Source organism: Athene cunicularia (assembly GCF_003259725.1).
Source record: "Athene cunicularia isolate RWA chromosome 17 unlocalized genomic scaffold, athCun1 chr17_part1, whole genome shotgun sequence".
Lineage (NCBI taxonomy): Eukaryota > Metazoa > Chordata > Aves > Strigiformes > Strigidae > Athene > Athene cunicularia.
Window position 1 is genome coordinate 11,089,211 of NW_020799122.1, and position 17,573 is coordinate 11,106,783.

At 51.3% G+C, this 17,573-nt stretch overlaps 1 protein-coding gene across 2 annotated transcripts in view; it reads left to right on the plus strand.

Annotated features, from left to right (window-relative positions):
• Positions 1-17,573, plus strand: part of RGS3 (regulator of G protein signaling 3) — an 85,760-nt gene that overhangs the window by 41,533 nt on the left and 26,654 nt on the right. For both annotated transcript variants that reach the window (XM_026860531.1, XM_026860533.1), the window contains one exon: positions 6,213-6,253. In XM_026860531.1, coding sequence (XP_026716332.1) covers positions 6,213-6,253 — 41 coding nt within the window. The remainder of the gene's footprint in view (positions 1-6,212; positions 6,254-17,573) is intronic.

Sequence of the window (17,573 nt, forward strand, 5' to 3'; positions counted from 1 at the left end):
GAGACATTTGGGGCATTTTCTGGGCCACTAGCTATAAGGGTTTCTGGCCAGCAGCAGGACAGCACCCCACTAACAGTAGCATCAGCACAGTAGCAACAGTGCCGTTCAACTGGTGCTGGCAGATCATCCTTCCTTGGGCTGCGGGGCCAGCATCATCCTTCCCATCCCTGCATTAACCCGGTCCCTGGGAGCTCCATCCCCTGGGACACCTCAGGGCACTCAGATAGTGCCAATTTCCAGGACTTTTTGGGTGCATGTCTCGGGATTTGGGGCTGGCATTCCTCAGGGTCTTGCTGTGCTGTGCTTTTTCCCTTGCTGGTGTTATACTGCCTACAGCGGGGGCTTACCAGGGCTGAGAAAGGGAAGTGAAGTCTTGAGGTTTCCCCCATGGTGCCTTGAGAGAGTTCAGAGGTTGTCTCCAAGGGAGTCTGGCTAAGCCCTACTGACCTTTACTTTGCTACTTCTCCCTTCAACCACCCACGATTTTCCTCTGCACTAGCATCCCTCCCCCACGCACACCCCACTGGTGAGGAAAGAGCAAACCCTGGCCTTGGTGGGAGGCTGCAGACCATGCCCTTACTGTCTTCACCTTGGCTGGGCTTTCACATCCAGCTGAGGGCTCAGGGAGTGCTTCTAAGGCAGGGGGGTGACTTGGAATCAGTTACTTCAGTTGAAATGCCGAGACTGTATAAAAGATGGCCTTTAGCTTCTCAGGGTCAAAAGAGGAACAAACCAATTGCTCTACCACATCCTTCTTGCTATGGTGGCACCACTTCTTGGCCCCAGGCCCAGACCCACCGTGTTCCTTTTATGGTGCAGTTGCTTTTTGTGTATGGGCTTGTTTACTGTTGCTCGACTGCCTCAGTGTGGGCTGATGCCCTGGCTTTTCCTCGAGCCCCGGCAGTACCTATCGCTGGACCAGGACCCCACATGGGAAGTGGTGGTTAGCTATAAGGAAAAACTTTGCTATGGTGAAGTTGGTCAAATATTAAGTTGCCCAGAGAGGTTGTGGGACCTCCATCCTTGGAGGTGTTCAGGATGCAGCTGCTCACAGCCCTAAGCACCCTGATCTGGGTTCTTTGGGCAGGGGCTTGGACTAGAGACCACCACAGGGGCCCCTTCCAACCTGAATTACTCTGTAACTGTATGAGCTGATATCTTTATGCAGTCTCATGGCCTTGACCAAAAGGTATTAATCCATATCTGGGCTGCTTTTCCAAAGGGATCATTTTCTGGATGAATTTTGCCACTTCCCATGACTTTCCCCAGAGGAGCAGTGAGCTCTGTGGATGAGCTGTGTCTCTCCACGTGCCCCACATTGTTGTGAGCCTCCGTGCTGGGGATTTGCAGCACTGTGCCAGACACCATGGGATGCCTGTCAGTTGTTATTTCCCATTTTCAACAATGTTTTTGCTTCGAGATTTATTCACTGACCCATTTGGTGGGGGCGGAAACACAGTGAGGGAGACGGGGCACCACGGCGTGAGCCATTTAGAAAAGCCATTGAAGCTTCCCTGGGGTTTGTTGAGTTTGTTCTCAGCGCTGCTTATTTCTAAGAAATGGACAAAAGGAATTGTTCCTTGTTGAAGTGCTTGTTGGTCAGTGTCTGCTCCTGGAGCACACGCGCGTGCTGCCCCCAGCTGCTCTCAAAGGCTGTTGAATAACCCTGCTCTCGTCCACCTCCTTGAAGAAACCAGCTTCCCTGGTGCTGGTCCCAGCTCCGTGCACAAAGATCTGTTGGCAGCTTGGCACAGGCTCGGTGCCTCCTAACTTCAGGCAGAGTGGTTGGATTTCGGGAGTGGTTTTCTGCCACTTATTTCCTTGTTGCTGTAATAACTTGGCTAGATCACATCTGGAATAGCTTAACAAGCCTCTCTGAAGGGGATGTTTGTCTCTGCAGCACTGAACCACCCCCTGTACGCTGGGAATCCAGCACAGTTGGTTTTCGGGCAGCTCACCCTCCTGGTTTGGGCAGGGCTGCTTCAAAGACGGGTGGAAGGAGCAAAAAGATGTCCGTCTCTTTTGGCAGGGATTTTCTGTTGGTCTCCTAAATAACTGAATGGCACATTAATAGGAACAGGCGTATTGCTGAGTATAACAATTGAGACATCTCCGGTACACTGAAAACCATTGTGATGTTTCCTGTTTCTGCCGCTCGTTGCACTGTGCGAAAGCAAATCAGTATAATCTGCTTTACAATGCTCTGTCTTCCTGCTTTAGAAGCCGAGCATGGCTGATGAGCACCACACCAGCCCATGTTTCCAGTGTGACAGGGCTGGCTTCCTCACTAGATACAGTGGGAATTTCCACGTGAAGGTCACCGCCTCGCTGGGATCCTGGCCGCCCTGGGCGGGTGCACTCGGCTTTGGGACAGAGAAGAGCCACTCCTGTTTTGCAGCCGGAGTAAGGACCCCCGGGCTGTGAGCCCCATCCCCAGCCAGGATCCTGCAAACAGGGACTTTTCATGTGCTGCTTTGCTGTCCCTGACATCCCAACCCACCATATTTTACAGCAAACAGTTCCAAGATAGTCAGAGATTATATTATTATTGAAGTGTGATTTATGAGCCTTTTGCCCTACCGTGGCTTATCCCTTCTGCCAGGGATGCTGGGAAGCACCCAGGGACATGTGCCACAGAGGGTGACAAACTCACCCCATCTTGGCAGCCAGGTTTGGATATGCACAAGAACCTTCCTCTTGCAGCCAGGGTCCTGCAGCACCCTGCCCTGTGAGCATCTCTTTGGGTGCTGGATGCAGTCCTGTCCTCACTGAGCATATGTGAGGGAGCGGGATACCTGCCCTTGCCATGGGCATTGCCACAGTCCTCTGGGCCGTGCAAGGAGCAGGGACCATCTTCCCTCTTTTTCCATCTTTTTGACCCAGCACCCAGCATGCACCACCCAAATCCTGCAAGCAGCGGGTGTTTTTCTTGGGTTGCAGAGGGAGGTGGGCAGAGCCAGGGCGGCGCTGATAGCTGCTGCTCTGCTGGGAGCTGTGTAAGTGCCTGCCCCGCGCGTCAGCATGGGTGTGCAGGATGAGGCTTAGTCGGGGAGGGGGATGTGTCCCCACAAAACCTGCACCCTCCTCTTGTCTGTGCTGAGTGTACACAGCAGCCCAGCCCTGGGGCAGGGATGGTCCAACTTACTCTGAAAGACAAGCCAGTCCCCGTCACAACACATCAGGAAGAAACGGAAATATTTTAAAGTGAGTTTCTTTTATTCCTGCTTATTTCCTTTTAACGTTTCACTGAATTTGGCTGAGAGTATGCGTTGTTCAGCTGTCGAAAAAGGCACGGACGTAGTGCTGCACAGAGAATGGAGCCCCAGGTCAGCCTGGGCAGCCGGCTGCTATTTCCCTTGTGCGAGGCTGTGCCTCTCCCCTTCTCTTTCCTGGCCCCTGTGATCTGTGGTGCAGGAGATGAGCAGAGCACGTTGCATGGCTCCAGGGCACAGCAGGCTCTGGCACTCCAGCCTGACCCTCCAGAGACTGGTAAAAGCTCCAGTGAAAGCAATCCTGGCAAACCTGGTTTGTGCTGAAATCTGCTCTCGGGTCTGCCTTTTCTGGCTCTGCCATTGCTCTTCTGCCTCCCCTTGTGCCTCGCCAGGGATTGGCACTGGCTCAAGCCCAGCTTCTGGGCTGGGCAGACAGTCTCTTACCTCCCATTTGTTTTCGCTGGGAAGGCAATGACTGGTAGAAAGCGGGATTTAAGCAGTTCCTTAGCTTAGGCTGGCTCCCTGCTTTGTGTGTCCCATAGGCGCTGGGCTGCTTGGCCATGTGTAACAGTGAGACTCAGAGGGACAGGGGACAGGAGCTGCTGGTGGTGGAGGTTGCTAATGCCAAGATTCATAGCTCAACAGAGAGGAATTTGGAAATGAACTTAATTTTGATGGTTTTGGGCTTTGTCAGGATCACTTGTTGTTGCAGAAGGAATAAACAGAGGCCCAAGAGAAGTGGGGTCATTCCCAGGGTCGTTACACTCTGACGTCACCTTTCTTTGCTGAGGGTGCGAGTCTCTAGAGGGTGACTTGTTCCTCACATCAGCCAGGAAAGCCTGGTTAAAGGTCCTAAGGGAAAGTGGATGGAACATGTTGGTCTTCTGCAATCTTCTTTGCAAGGCAGCCCAAGCTTTGGTCATGGTGCAGGGAGGGGCAGAAAGTCTGGCTGAGACGATGGGGTGGTTTTTGTACTGCTGACCACATGGGAAGCAGAGGCAGCAGAAGGGGATGGTGGACTCATGGTGTGCCAGCAGCAGACTTGGATCCTACCTCCAAACCTCCCACAAAGAGAAAAGCACTGGCTGAGGGGCTCCCATCAGAGGCTTTGGCTTTGCAAGGAAAATGCTACCTGATGGTCCTGCTGGGATTTACAGAAGAGCGTGCTGGGAGAGCTTGGGCACTCCGTAGGGAGTGATGAATGGCTTTTCTGTGGTACGGGGGTGAGACATGGGCTCCCAGTGAGGCCCATTCAGCATGTGCTGTCAGGGTCCAGCATCACTCCCCTTCTGTAAGTGCAGATTTGGAGGGGCAGTGCTGGAGCCCTCTGTCTGGCAGCCCTGGGGCAAGGCTGTTTCCCTGACCCTCACATCGCCCAGGGTGGAGCAGAGTGAAGGTTATGAAAACACAACAGGGCTCCTCATCCAAGGTGTGCAGCTGTGCTGGGCTCCAGCAGCTGATGTGGCACAGTGTTCTGGTGTCCCCGTAGTGATGTTCCATATCCTGCAATGTGCATTAAACGTGAAGCTGGCAGCAGTGGCAGGCCTGCGATCCCCAAAGGGCAGCTGGAAGAGACATCCAGCAAATGTCTCCACACACTGCACTTCTTCATTGGTTTCACGTTGCCCATGGAGTGACTCAGGAGGCATCTGAGTCCCTCAATGGATCACAGCTCTTATCTTGACATTTGGGCTGCTGCCTGCGGCAGAAGAATTGCTTTCCTCTAGGGAACAGGGTGTTTCCACCACTGTACAGAGCCTGTTCCCATCGTTAGTGCAGCTCAGGCTGTTGAAATGAAGCAGAGCTTGTGCTGACACTGCTTTGAATAGGATCTGCAGCCATGCCCAGGCTGCTGATCTGATCTCATGGCTGGGATAATGTCATTAAAAGGTTTATGAAAGCTGCACTCCAGCAGTGCTGCATGCTGCCAAGGGCAGAGCTGGTGCAGGGCACGCTGGTGTGAAGGAGCAAGCTGGCTCCAGGAGATGGGATGTCCTGCTTCAGAGGTGAGGTGTCCTGTGGCAGCTTTGTGTCCTCCTGCGAGGCTGATGTATGCCAGGAGCTGGCTTCCTTGGGGCTGTGGCATGTGTCTCACCAGCTGGGATCGAAGACCAGGGCAATTCTTCCATTTGTTGGGTACAGGGAAGGCTAGTCCTGCAGGAACCAGCCTGGTGGAGCAACAGGAGTGTACCACATCCCCTGGGATAGCTGGCAGCAGGATGAGGAGCTGTACTGGGCTGCTCCATGGTTTAGCAAGATGCGGATCACAAGGTTGGTGATTGCATTGCCTCCAGCACCAACTCCTTTCCTGAAGTTGTGGAAGTGCACATCCCTTGGCCAGGTCTCCTGAGTGGCACCACGCTGGCGGGACCTTGGGGAATTTGCCCTCAGCCTGATGGAGCAGGATGAGATATCTCCCCTGCCCCATGTCAGCTGCTTCCCATTGCCCTGGGATTCAGCTCCCCTCCTTGGAGAGGCACCAAGCCCAACCACTGGCACTGATGGAGGCTGGGACAGACAGAACTAGACAGCTGTCACCAAGGGCTTGGGGCAAGAAGCTGGGAATAAGCAAAGACATAGGAATAGTAGCTGCTCTGGTTAGTCCTCCTGGGAAGCATCCACAGAGGTAAGATGTGAGAGACCTGACCCCAGCGCCCAGGATGGCTGCGTGGGCACTGGCAGGGCCTCTGCAGCTCCCAGGAAGGAATTGGGCAGCACGTGGCCTCTGAATGAAACAAACATTTATCCAAAAGGACAAACCCAAAGGAGAATCTATGACAGTGCAGTAAGTCCATGCAAAATACCATGCAGTGCAGCCTGCCCAGTGCATGGCCCCTGCAGATGCAGCATACATCACTCCCAGATCACAGCCTGGTACTGTAGGATGACAACAATAAATATTCATTAAGTGCTGTCTCTTAGCCAATTCCTCTGCTGGTGGCTCTGCTTGCAGAAATGAAGTTGTAGCTTAATTATGATCCTGTTTTTTCTTCTTCATAGGTTCAGAAGATCGGAAATTCTGCATCCTTTACCTTGCAGAGGTGAGTAGTGCTGTTTTCTGAATTAACTTTCTAATGGGAGCTAAACACATACTAACAATTCTGATCCTTTCTGCTGGAGCAAGGAGCACTGAACGGGCGGATTTTAACTTGGTTTTAAACTCATTTGTCAGAGGTCTGAAAAGGAAATGTAATGACCGTAACCAGAATAAATTAATGAGAAGCTGCTAAAAGGAATCTGTGAATGGGGAGGCTGGGCAGCACTGAGACAGGTTTGCTTTTCCCCTTCCCCTTGTACACAGTATGTGGATCTTCCTTGCGGCATCTTACTTTCATTTTATCTTGAGATTCTTTCACCTGGGGGGAGATTTCCTTGCCAATTGTTTTGTCTCTATTTTTTAGGCATCTTGCTTTTCTTGTCTTCAAGCACCCAGATTTGAAGTCCTCAAATAAAATAAGGAAGCTCAATCTAAAAGATAATTATAGCTCTAAAAACGTGTGGCTGGTACATGGCTAAATGCTCTAACCAGATTTGGAATCACTCAGACATTGGCACTGTTACATTTGTGTCGTGAAGCAGCCAAGGAGACTGAAAAATTGGTTCACAATGGCTGGACCTATTTATTCATTGAATATTGCGGCTTTTTTTCCTTTTCAAGTGACTTTACTGAGTTCCTGGTTTCAAGGCCTTGTATTTTCAGAGGTGGAAATTTGGATCTGGGAAAGATCCCCAGGGCACAGAGGAGAAAGGCAAACATTGCTCAGCAGCACCGTGAAATAATAAGCTATTGTGAAAGTTAGATGAAAACGTTCAGAATGAAAGTTGTTCACCTTGAGTGGTTGGGATTTGGGCCAAAGCACGCCTTGCTGTGTAACCATCGGCTGATGAGTTCTGTCTTACATTTCCCTCTTGTTTCTTCCTTGTCTCCTCTATTTCTTCCTGGGGCGGTCGGGCAGGAGCTGCCTCTTCAGGGTTTGCTCAGTGCGTGTCCCAGCGTGACGTCAGACTTGCGTGATGTCTCCCTACCCAGCTAATCCTGTGCTGTGACTCAGAAAGGCTGAGATGGGTGTTTGTTAGTGACATCCTGACAGTGGGATGAGGCACTCCTGCATTTTCTCATGCATTTGGAAAAATGCTTTTGGAGCCAGACATTTAATTTAGAAGTTTTGGGCCCCTAGGTAGAAGTGACTGAAAGAGAGCTGGCTGTGTTTTATGAGATCTTGAGAGGTGAAGCCTCATCTTTGTCAAGATGTAATGAAGTGCTTATCTCACTTCTGAGGGGCTTAAATGGCTCTAATAGCTCAGGTGATTGAGATCTGTGACATCCATTAAGGTTGGACTGTAGTAGTTTCATGGAAAATATGAAACACTTGCTTTCCTACATGCATGCTCCCCCACAGAGGATAGTAGGTCTGGACCAGCCACGCTTATGGATTCTGCAAACCCCCTCTTGTTCCTCAGGGTGTTTTGGAGCTGGTCACAAGTGTAGTGGGCACTTCCCGTCTGCCACATGCCCATACCCCAGGAGTGGCTGCTCTCATCCTGCTCTGTGCCAGCCCACAGCTTTCAGGTGACATCGGGGCAGCCCCTGGCTCAGAGGTGGCACCCTGCCAAGCAGGACATCCTTTCCTCTCAGAGCCCACGGGCTGGTGGTCTGCACTGAGCTGGGAGATCAGGCTGATGTAAGATCCTGGCTGTGGGGAGGTAAATCTCCAGCCGCGTGGTTTGGTTGGGTCGTTGCTGCAAGGATGGGAGAAAGCGGCTTTTTTGTGTGTGCTGTGGGTACATAGCACAGAGAGAAACAGCTGGCTTCAAGGTTAAGGGGACAGTGCACTTCCAGCTGTCAGTCTCATCAGACTCCCCAGCAATGGGCAATTTTGGTTCAGAAGGGGAAGCTGAGATGCAGAGGGGGACATGCCTGTGAGTCAGCCGCGAGCCAGCGCAGGACGGTGTGGCTTCCCGACTTCCCTGTGGCTGTTCTGGGAAACAGTGACATGCCAGTCACAGCCCCGAGAGCCACGTGGAATGGGTGACAAGGCTGCAAGGACACGGGCTGGTCATTAAAGCATGAGAGCAGAAACCCCTTGCTTTTGAAGTGTAGGGGATTGTGTGACTCATTGAATTGTCCTCAGTGGAGGCAGACCTGAGCAAACAAAGATGGGCTCTTCTTAAATGATGGGACGCTGTTGTGGGAGCCAGCCTGGGGGTATTTAAGCATCTTCTTCCTACAGGGAAGCTAAGAAGAGAGTCACCTTCAGGTCAACTCTCTTTTCTTCTTTGCATTCACTTTTCAGGTTCAAGGTTTTAACTAAAGGGTTGTGGGAGTGTCACCAGGAGGCTTTAAGTCTTGGCAGCCTGTGGGAGGGAGGGGATGGTCCCCCTCAAAGGCATTCCTGAAGGCTGACTGCACGAAGAGGCATTGCAGGCAACTTGGATACCTCGCTGGGCTGGTGCAAGCACCAGTTTGTAGTATTAAGGTTATTTTTGCAGCGAGGGGGATTCAAGGTGTGGCCTGCTGTCAAACAAAAGCCAGGATTTGGGCCCAGTGAAGTGGCACTCTCCTGTGGGGCTGTTGCGGGGGGTCCCCGGTCCAGCCCAGTGTGGCTCTCCCCATTGCCTGATGGCTGCAGTGTCCACTGGGTGCCATGCTCCCGGCTGCCTGACCTCCTTTTGCCCTGGTGCAAGGCTCAGCCTCCTTCCCAGCTTTGGGAATGAGATGGTTTCCCTCTGCAAGGATGGCTTCCCACGGCGAGGGGCTGGCTCTGCTTTGGGGCCACGCTCAGGCTGCCAGGAGTCAGGACAGGGGGAGGCTCGGGAGGGCATCCCTGGCAGGGTGCTGCTGCTGGCACAGTGCTGGCACAGTCCTGGCACCCCGAGGGTCCCAGCGATGTGGTGCAGCAGTGCCCTGTGGCTGGGTCCTGCTAGTGGGCACAGCTGTCCTGCTGCCCACCCCTGCAACTGCTTGGGGCAGCTAGAGAGCTCTGTATAAGGATGGATAAGGGCAGGATGCTTGTGTGGACAGGGCTTTTTTGTCCCATGTCACCCTGAGGGGTCTCTCCCTGTCCTGATCTGCTCCTGTCCTGCTCTTTGCAGCAAGTGCTCCATCCCTGGGCTTGCCACCAGCGCTTTACCCTGCCGGGAGCCTTTTGCTGGCTCACCTCTGCTGCTGGTCCTCTCTGGGGTGGAGGTGATGGGTCTGGGGGCTTTGGTGATCATCATTACCTGAGCTCTTCTGTCGCCATGATCTGGGCAGACACATCCATTGTGCTGTCATGATGGGGCCTGGGAGGTTGGTGGAAGCTCTCGTTCTGCTATTTCTTACCCACAAATCATCTGCAATGAGCAGTAATGTATTTAGTCTGCTGTGAGTTGAAAGGGAGCCCACAGGGCCAGGCTGACTTTGCGTTTGCTGTGGGAATAGCTCTCTGCCAAGGCTTTGTGCTGCGGTCTCCTGATCCTTCTCATTTGAAAGGTTTGTGAGTCATTTTCTGACCCATAAAGTTGCATTTTTGCATTTGGATCTGTTGTGATCCAAAATAAAAGTATGTTTCCATGTCTGTGAGTTGCTTAATTTATTTTAAACAAGAAAGAAAATTCCAACCTTCAGGGAAACTGGAGTGTCATAAAAAAGCTACTCCTAGTCATTCTGTCTAATCACATGTAAATACATTGCTCCACAGAGTTTAAGTCCTATGCATTCTGGATATTTAGTCAGATAGCAAACGGTAATCTTTATAACCTGGTGTAGGTTACTGCAGAAAGAGCGTTTATTTGACAGGCTCTTCAGCATGTGAATTGCAGTGTTTGGAGGTCCTGAGTGCAGGTGACCCTGATCCTGGTGGGGCACGTGGCCTTCTGGAAGGAAAGGGCTAAATATAGGTTGGTGTTGGAAAGAATGCAGAAACAGAGGAAGGTTCTCCCCCAAGCTGTCCATTCTTGGTGGTTTTGTTCCTTGTAGTGGTCATGGGGTAGCTGCAATAGTCCCAGCGCATAAGCAAGCCAGCAGTTTGGAAGTGAAGGTGATCGGAGGAATAGTGTGTATACCTGGAAGCTTGCCTAATTTTTCTATTTGCAAACTGGTATGTGAATAAGTACTACTAATGCGTGCAAACCTGGTCTAGTGTATGCTTCATTTCAGTTTTTGGGGCTGATTCAGTGTGGGCCCATGTTTCTGCACCTGAGTGAATCTGGAGTGTGGGGGTTTGGCCCCATTTGGCCCCTGCCTGCATGCCATTTCTTGCAGAGCACATACACCTGTGATGCTATGTGTAAATCCTGTCAGAAGAAAACATTTGCTGCATGGTGGGAGGTGGTAGACTCACAGGGAGCCAGTCCAGAGATGTGAATGTGGTCTGGGGCTGTATTCACACCCTTCCCTGCTCTGGAAATATCCTACTGATAGGAAACTGCAGATCAGTGTTTTATTGCATCATTAGTTTTTTATTTGAACCCAATGTATTCAGACCAAATTGACTTAAAACCAAATTACTCAGTAAGTTTTTAATTTGAAAAGCACTAGCAAAATTGATCTTTTTCCCTGGAAGTTTTCATGTGCAGACACCGGAGTTTCTCTTGGGGAACTGCTCCAATAGAAAATGTTTCCAGTTGCAACTTCTTGGCCTGATGCAATGAGCACACTTACAGACCTGAGCAAATTAATGCGGTAAATCTATGCTGATCTTGTTTAGCCTTGGAGATGTGCATCCTAACTCTGCACAGGAGATGCTCTAGACAAGTGTCAGAGAAATAACACTACCCCCCTCTTTGGCTCCCTCCCTGCCCCGCCATGCCCTGGCTCTATGTGGACACATCCCTGCACCCGTAGGGTTCTCCATGGGCACCGTTCCTGTTTGCATCTTTGAGCTGATCCCGGCTACCGGCAAGGTCATGTTTTGAACAAATGCTCTTTAAACTGGACCACAACTTTAGTGAGAGGCAATATTGTAGCTTGTGTCAATGTGCTTAACTCCATAGACTTGGCAGGAGATGTCCCAGATTACTCCATAGGAGAGTTAATTTCCCAATGTGTTCTCCTAATTTAATGCCCTTAGGGATGTGGCATTTCCATTTCTGTCCTTCAGGGAAAGAGCAGGGATAACAGGGGCTCTGGTCTCCATACAGCAAATCTGAATGCTGGAAAAACAATTTACTGATGGTACTTTAAGTCTCAGGGACATGCTGTACCATGGCAGATATTATACACCTGCGTAATTTTGAAGTCAGCTGTTTTGGACATGTCATCAGAAAAGTTTGCAAGGAGCTTTTTTGGGCAGTGTCCTGGCAGATCTAGACAGCAGATGGTTTGGTGATAGGGAAAAGGGCAAAAGGACTGGCCAGGGGTGACATCAAACCTACACAACTAACTGAACAGCTAAGGTGAATTTGGTTAGTAAATAATTAAAAAAGTAATTCTTAATGAAAGATAGATAAAGAGTACAGATGGAGCACAACTAGAGCAGACATCCTCACAGGCACTTGGCTTGATATGACACAACACCGGGCCTGAAAACCTGGAAAGACAGGAGATTGCTGTGGTGCTTAATAAATAGTTAAAAACTCTGGTCTGATATCTCAGCATCATCTTCCGTGAGCATTGCTCTGCCAGGGAGGGCTTGAGAAGCCTGGATTTTGCTTAATTGCAGACAGTCATCATTGACATGGTAGTAAACAGCAAATCGTGCCTGATAAAGTGTGCATATGACTTGAAATTTGGGGAAGTAGGAGATGATAAGGAGGATAGTTCAGTGACAGAGCAGTGGGGGTTAGTTGTTAAGGTGGGTGAAAGCTGATCATGTGTTTGTGATCGTGGGGAAAAGAGAACTGTACACACAGGTCTGTGAGGGTCAGAAGTGACTGAGAAAGGCTTGTTGGGGGAAGGATAATCAGCAGCCATGAGCTCCTGCAGTGGAAAGACAGCATCAGTAATGATAAAAGTTTGGGATTCAGTCAACTTTCCCATTCCTCTGTTCTCTGACCTCAAAGTGATAGATTTGCATTTTGGATTGAATTTGTTTCCAACCAAAATGGGATGGTTTTGGCAGGAGGCCAAAACGAAGGAAGTTGTTCCCCTTCTTTTTCCCAGCATTAAGGAGGATCTGGTGCCCTGGGCTGAGCTCTGCTGTTGTGGTTTCCTCCCCCAGCCCCGCCCTGGTTACTCTGCTTCTTAGGGGCCTGAGTAGCCTGAAAGATGTTTTGATCCCTCCTTTTCAAACGCTCCAGATATACTTTTGGTGCTTAAATACAAGAAAATACCCACAAAATGCAATGAAAAAAAGGCCAGTTTAGAGACATGAGCTCAGAAGACCTTGAGGCTGAGGCTGTGAACGAGACATGGAGCCAAGAACTGTGCCCAGCTCTGCTCCCTGGCCAAAGGACATGGTCTGCGAGCCCCCAACACAACTCACTGCAGGAGGGGTTTAACCACAGCCACTTTACATAAAAGAACAGTGATTTAGTAGTCACTCAGCCTGGCCAGAACATGAAATCCTGAATTTTGTGCTGTGATGGTCACCCTGCAGATGCCAGAGCACCACAGGGTGGAAGTGTAGCTGGGATTTAAATTCCTGGTGAGAGGAAATCAGGTGTCAGCTGGCATTGGGTGCTGTGTTCAGGATGGGAGAAGGTAGGAGAGATGAGTGTTTGTCTGTGGACTATGCTTTGTTGAAATTGTATCTCAATTTTCTCTGATTTGTGATAGGAAAAGACATAATTGTCACATTTATGGACTGTTTTTGTCAGATGGGCTTGTTGTACTGCAGTAAGGTGAAAGACCTTCTGGGCTGTGGTGGAGTGGGCAGTGCAGACGAGGCTAGAAGTGTTGGGATCAGTCATACCAAAGGACTCCAAGTAGAGAGAATCTAGATACACTCCCTGCTGCCTGCTCTTGCCAGTGTTATTACATGAATTTGAAGCACACTGAGAGAACACGAAGTCTACTCCTCTGCATTCCTCCTCCTGTACCCAGTCCTATTCGGCATAAGAGGGGACTCCCTCTCCTCCAGCCACTCTGCTGGTGGTGGTCAGGAGATGTTACCAGATGCCCTCTGACATTTACTTTGCTGCTTCTAGGTCTGGCAAGCAGTGGCTCATTTCTAGGATGCAGGAGAGGTTCACCAAGCGAGGCTGTGTCCTGTGCTGCAGCCCACTGGCACGCGTTGCTTTGAGTCACCCAGCTCAAGTGAAAACAGGACACACAATCTGCACACGCTGAATCCCCCTGCCATGTCACACCTACAGCAACAGTTTAAGACTTTCCTGAATAGAGATTTCCATTTACCTCCGTCCAAAGGATGGCAGGTCCCAGCTACTGGATTCCTCTGTGTGTGATGCTGAGAAGTCCAAGCTGCAGCCTGGAGGCACAGTGAGATAACATTAGACCAAGACCACCAACATTCTGGAATGTGCTCCTGAAGGATGTGACATGAACTCATGTGCAGATTACCCCAAATGCAAAGGCATTCCTGAAATGCAGCCCTACCCAGCAGCCCCATGACATGCCCCCAATTCCAACTGCAACTGAAATGTTCATCTGGTTCAAGCCAGTGCTCTTGTGGCGCGTGCCTGGAGCCAGAGCATGCAAAACGACGGCTCTGGAGCTGGTGGCCAAGCTGCTCTGTGCAGACAAGCCCTTGGGCTCTGTCTCCTCTGCCAGCACGCATTTACCCAGGTTGAGTGATGTGGAATGACCCCAGTAGCAGAAGCCCCGGGTTAGCATAACCCATTACCTGGGGACAGGGCAGCTCCTGGGCGCTGACAGCTCCCAGTTCAGGTCTCTTCGGGCAGAGCAGAGAGTGCTCATGTCCCACTTAGAGAAACAGGTACAGAGGGGCACTCTGCTTACCTGGTTTTGTGAATCTTTACACAGTTCAACTTGAATCTGAGTTTTGAGTTGACCACAAAATGTGCTTCGCAGAAGTTCTTATTTTTTTTTCCCCCACTTTAATTCTGTGGTCACATTTCCTAGACGTTGGCAAAAATAAAGCTGATATGATGGGGTTTACAGTACTAGAGAGATTTTTCAAAGGCCCAGGCACCAGAGGGTGATTTTGGAGGGGAACTTCTGTTCCCCGGGGCTGGCTGCACAGGCTGGAGCTTGCTCTCTTTGGGGGTGTGCTGGGGGAAGAGGCAGGGACAGCTCTGGGGCTGCTTCCAGTGGGTGGGTAAGATTAGTGTTACTGCTGCTGGGGCTGCTCAGCTCTGAGCCCTTTTGCCTGAGAGGAAAGCCTGTTTGCAGTGTGGGAAGGTGGTAGACCTGCTCTCTGTTTTTGAGAGTGATGTTTGCAGTGGGAGCTCCACGCCTGGCTAGTCTCAGGGCTTGGGGATTCCTGTGAAGGCTGTTATCTGATGAGCCACTTAAGAACAACCCGCTGGCCTGTAAACAGGCCAAGCCCCGTGTCCTTGTTGGCTGCTCCAAAATGGGTGGGAAAGGTTATTCAGGCTGGCTTTTTCTCCTGGAGGTTTAGCATCCTCCAGGGTGTGCCATGAAACAGTGCTCCCGTGGCATTACTTCTCCATCTTCCCCCTCCTTAACAGCAGCATCTAAGTGCAACAGGGTCTGTCTGTCCTGGAGTGAGTTGGAACTGCTGGTGGCTCTACACCATGATGTAGCAGGACCACTTTGCTATCTCGGTGCCTCTCCAGATCCATGGGTGTCTGTAGGACAATGAAAACTGATTTCCTAAGAGCCAGCCCTTGGTGTCAAGAGGAAGGATGGGGATGTCTATCATTCACCCTCACCTATAGAGTGTCCCTGGCCCAAAACCAAGCCACAGAGCGGTGAGCCATGCTTCTCTGCCGAGATTGCTGTGCCCTGCAAACAGCAGCTCCATGCACATCATTGGCTCAGGCACCTGTGAGATCCTGTCACCTTTTGGTCACCCCAGCTTTCAATAGGGCCCCGGCTGTTACTGCCAGTGTTTGTGTTTTGGGCAACTCCAGTGTGCCCAGCAGTTCAAAAACCACAGGAAGAAACATGGTCCCTTGCACCCCCCAGCACAGTTTAGCACAGGAGCACACTGAACTTTCTTATCAGACCTAGCTCTGTGCGTCTTGAAATAACCAGCCAGCAGTTGCCCATGTTTTGTGCACAGGATATTCCCAGGGCTTGCTGTTTCACTGGTGGAAGGCTTGCACTGCGATTTAAAAGCTATTGTAGTCTGGAGCCCGTTTCCGAGGAACTTCCCCTCTGGGATCTCTGCTGGGTTTGGCCACGGACCAATGCTCTGAATGTTCGAGGCCGGGGGCTGGGCAGAGCTGAGCTGGGCTGCAAGCCCTGTCCCTGAACCACTTTTCCATAAACCCTGCAGAGGTGAGGAGCCTGGGGAAAGGAGCAGAAGTGCATCCCCCTTATCTGCGGGGTGATCATCCACCCAAGGACCATCCCCTAGGAGCAGGTCAGCTAGCAAAGCTGGGGGAGGCAGCCCTGAGATGAGCACATCCCCAGGGCTAGGCTGGTCACCGAGTTCAAGGCATTGGAGGTGTCAGACTGAGTCTGGCTCATTGTTGTTAATCTTAGCTTTGCAGTGTCATGTAGAGCCACACTTTGTACCAGCTGCTGTTGTGCTGGGTCCTGCACAGAGGTGCATGTCTGCAGTGTAGGGCCTTGCTATGTAGGGTCTAGAGGCCTGTCCTGTGGTGTGGGGCCGTTCTGTGTGAGGTCCTTGGCTCATCTATGGGCTACAGAGCTGACAGTCCCTCTTTGGTTGGTGTCTGCTGGGGTACCCAGGAGCTCTGCATGGCCAGACCCCTTGCCTGTTCCCTCCCCGTGCTCCTGGATGCAGTGGGGCTGGGTCTCAGCCTGGGGGAGCGTCCGCAAGGGTGAGTTTTTCCCATGGACCAAAAGGACTATTTTCCTGCAGATAATCCCTGGCTGTAGCGGGGCCCATTTGGGGCTTGTGTTGGCTAGTCTGCGTCCTCCTCTGTGATACATGCCCTGTGTTTTCCTCCTCCTCTCCTATGGGCAGCACTGGTACTGGGTTTTGTGCTGGCGTGGGGTCTGGCACTGTCCCGGAGCCATGGGCTCACCAGAGGCTCGCATGTCAGTCGGCACGCAACACCTGCAATAACATGTTTTTCAGAACACTGGAGTGAAGGCAGGCAGAAAGCAACTGGCAGCCACTTCAGTCGTTCGCTTTATCTAGTCGCAAACGCCCCCTTCGCGCCATCTGCATCCTACTTTCCCAGCACTGTGAGATTAAACCCTGTTTTCTCTCTGTAAATATTGGCAGGCAAAGCGGCAGCCTCCCTGAATGAAAACAATAGTGGGGAGGCCGGTTCCCAGAGCAATCACTGAGCGAGGCAGCGCGCGCAGGACACGGTGCATCCCCGGTGTTAGCCACCCTCCCTGCTCCAGCCTCCCCGGCATGCCGGAGTGCTGGGCTGAGCAGGGGATGGGCTCCCGGAACACATGCCATCCGTAGAGCTTTATCCTGTGGAACCATCAGTCCTTCACATGTCTGCCTTCGGTCTGGCTGGATCCCAAAGGACTTTGCAAGCAGGAGCCTGTGCTTTAGAGGCAGCTGGGAGGTGCTCAGCCCCTGTGGGTTGGGCTGCCTCTCTCCCCAACACAGCAGAACGTTACTGGGGGGAGCAGGTTGATAGATGAGAGAGAAACAGAGCTCTTCCCTCGGGAAATGTGTGTTGGAGAGGTTAAATATCACTATGAAAGCATAAAGTGCTGAGGTCTCACTGCTGTAGCACAGAAATGGTAGTAAAATATGTGCAGATTGAATAAATGCAATTTTGGCTGTTGATGTTCCTCCTCAGCCTTGCCCAGGACACACGTTGGGCTAGTTGACTTACTGTGACTTTTGGCCAGAGGGCAATCTCCTCTCCTAGCTCTAATGTTCTGAGGCCATTGGGGCCAGGGAGTCTCTCTGGCTGGCTGAGGCTGAACCAGGGGGAGAGAGGCACTTTGCTCTCAACAGCCAGTGCAGGCTGAGCACAGCTTTATGCTAAATTCAATCAAAGAGATGGGGACTGTAATTGAATCATCATGGGGCTGCAGAGCAGGGGTAGGTGAGCTGTGCATCCGTTACAAGCAAGGGGATATGAGATGTCCTTGGAATTGCTTTAAGTCTCACACAGGGGGAAATTGTAGAAGTTCAGTAGGGACAGGAGTGTGCAGTAGTTACAGCATCAGTGTGGATACTGGACTCCTTGCAGCTGTACTGATGTCTTTTAGGCTCTGCTAAGACCTTACTGCCATGCACTTCAGGCCCCAAGTGCGGGACGGGGAAATGCCAGCCTGGATTTCCTCTGAAAGCAGGAATGATGAGGGACCTTCCTAGGGACAAGTGGATATTACAGTGGTACAGCCTGGGACTGAGAGAGACTGAGACACCTGGAATGGGAAAGAGCACT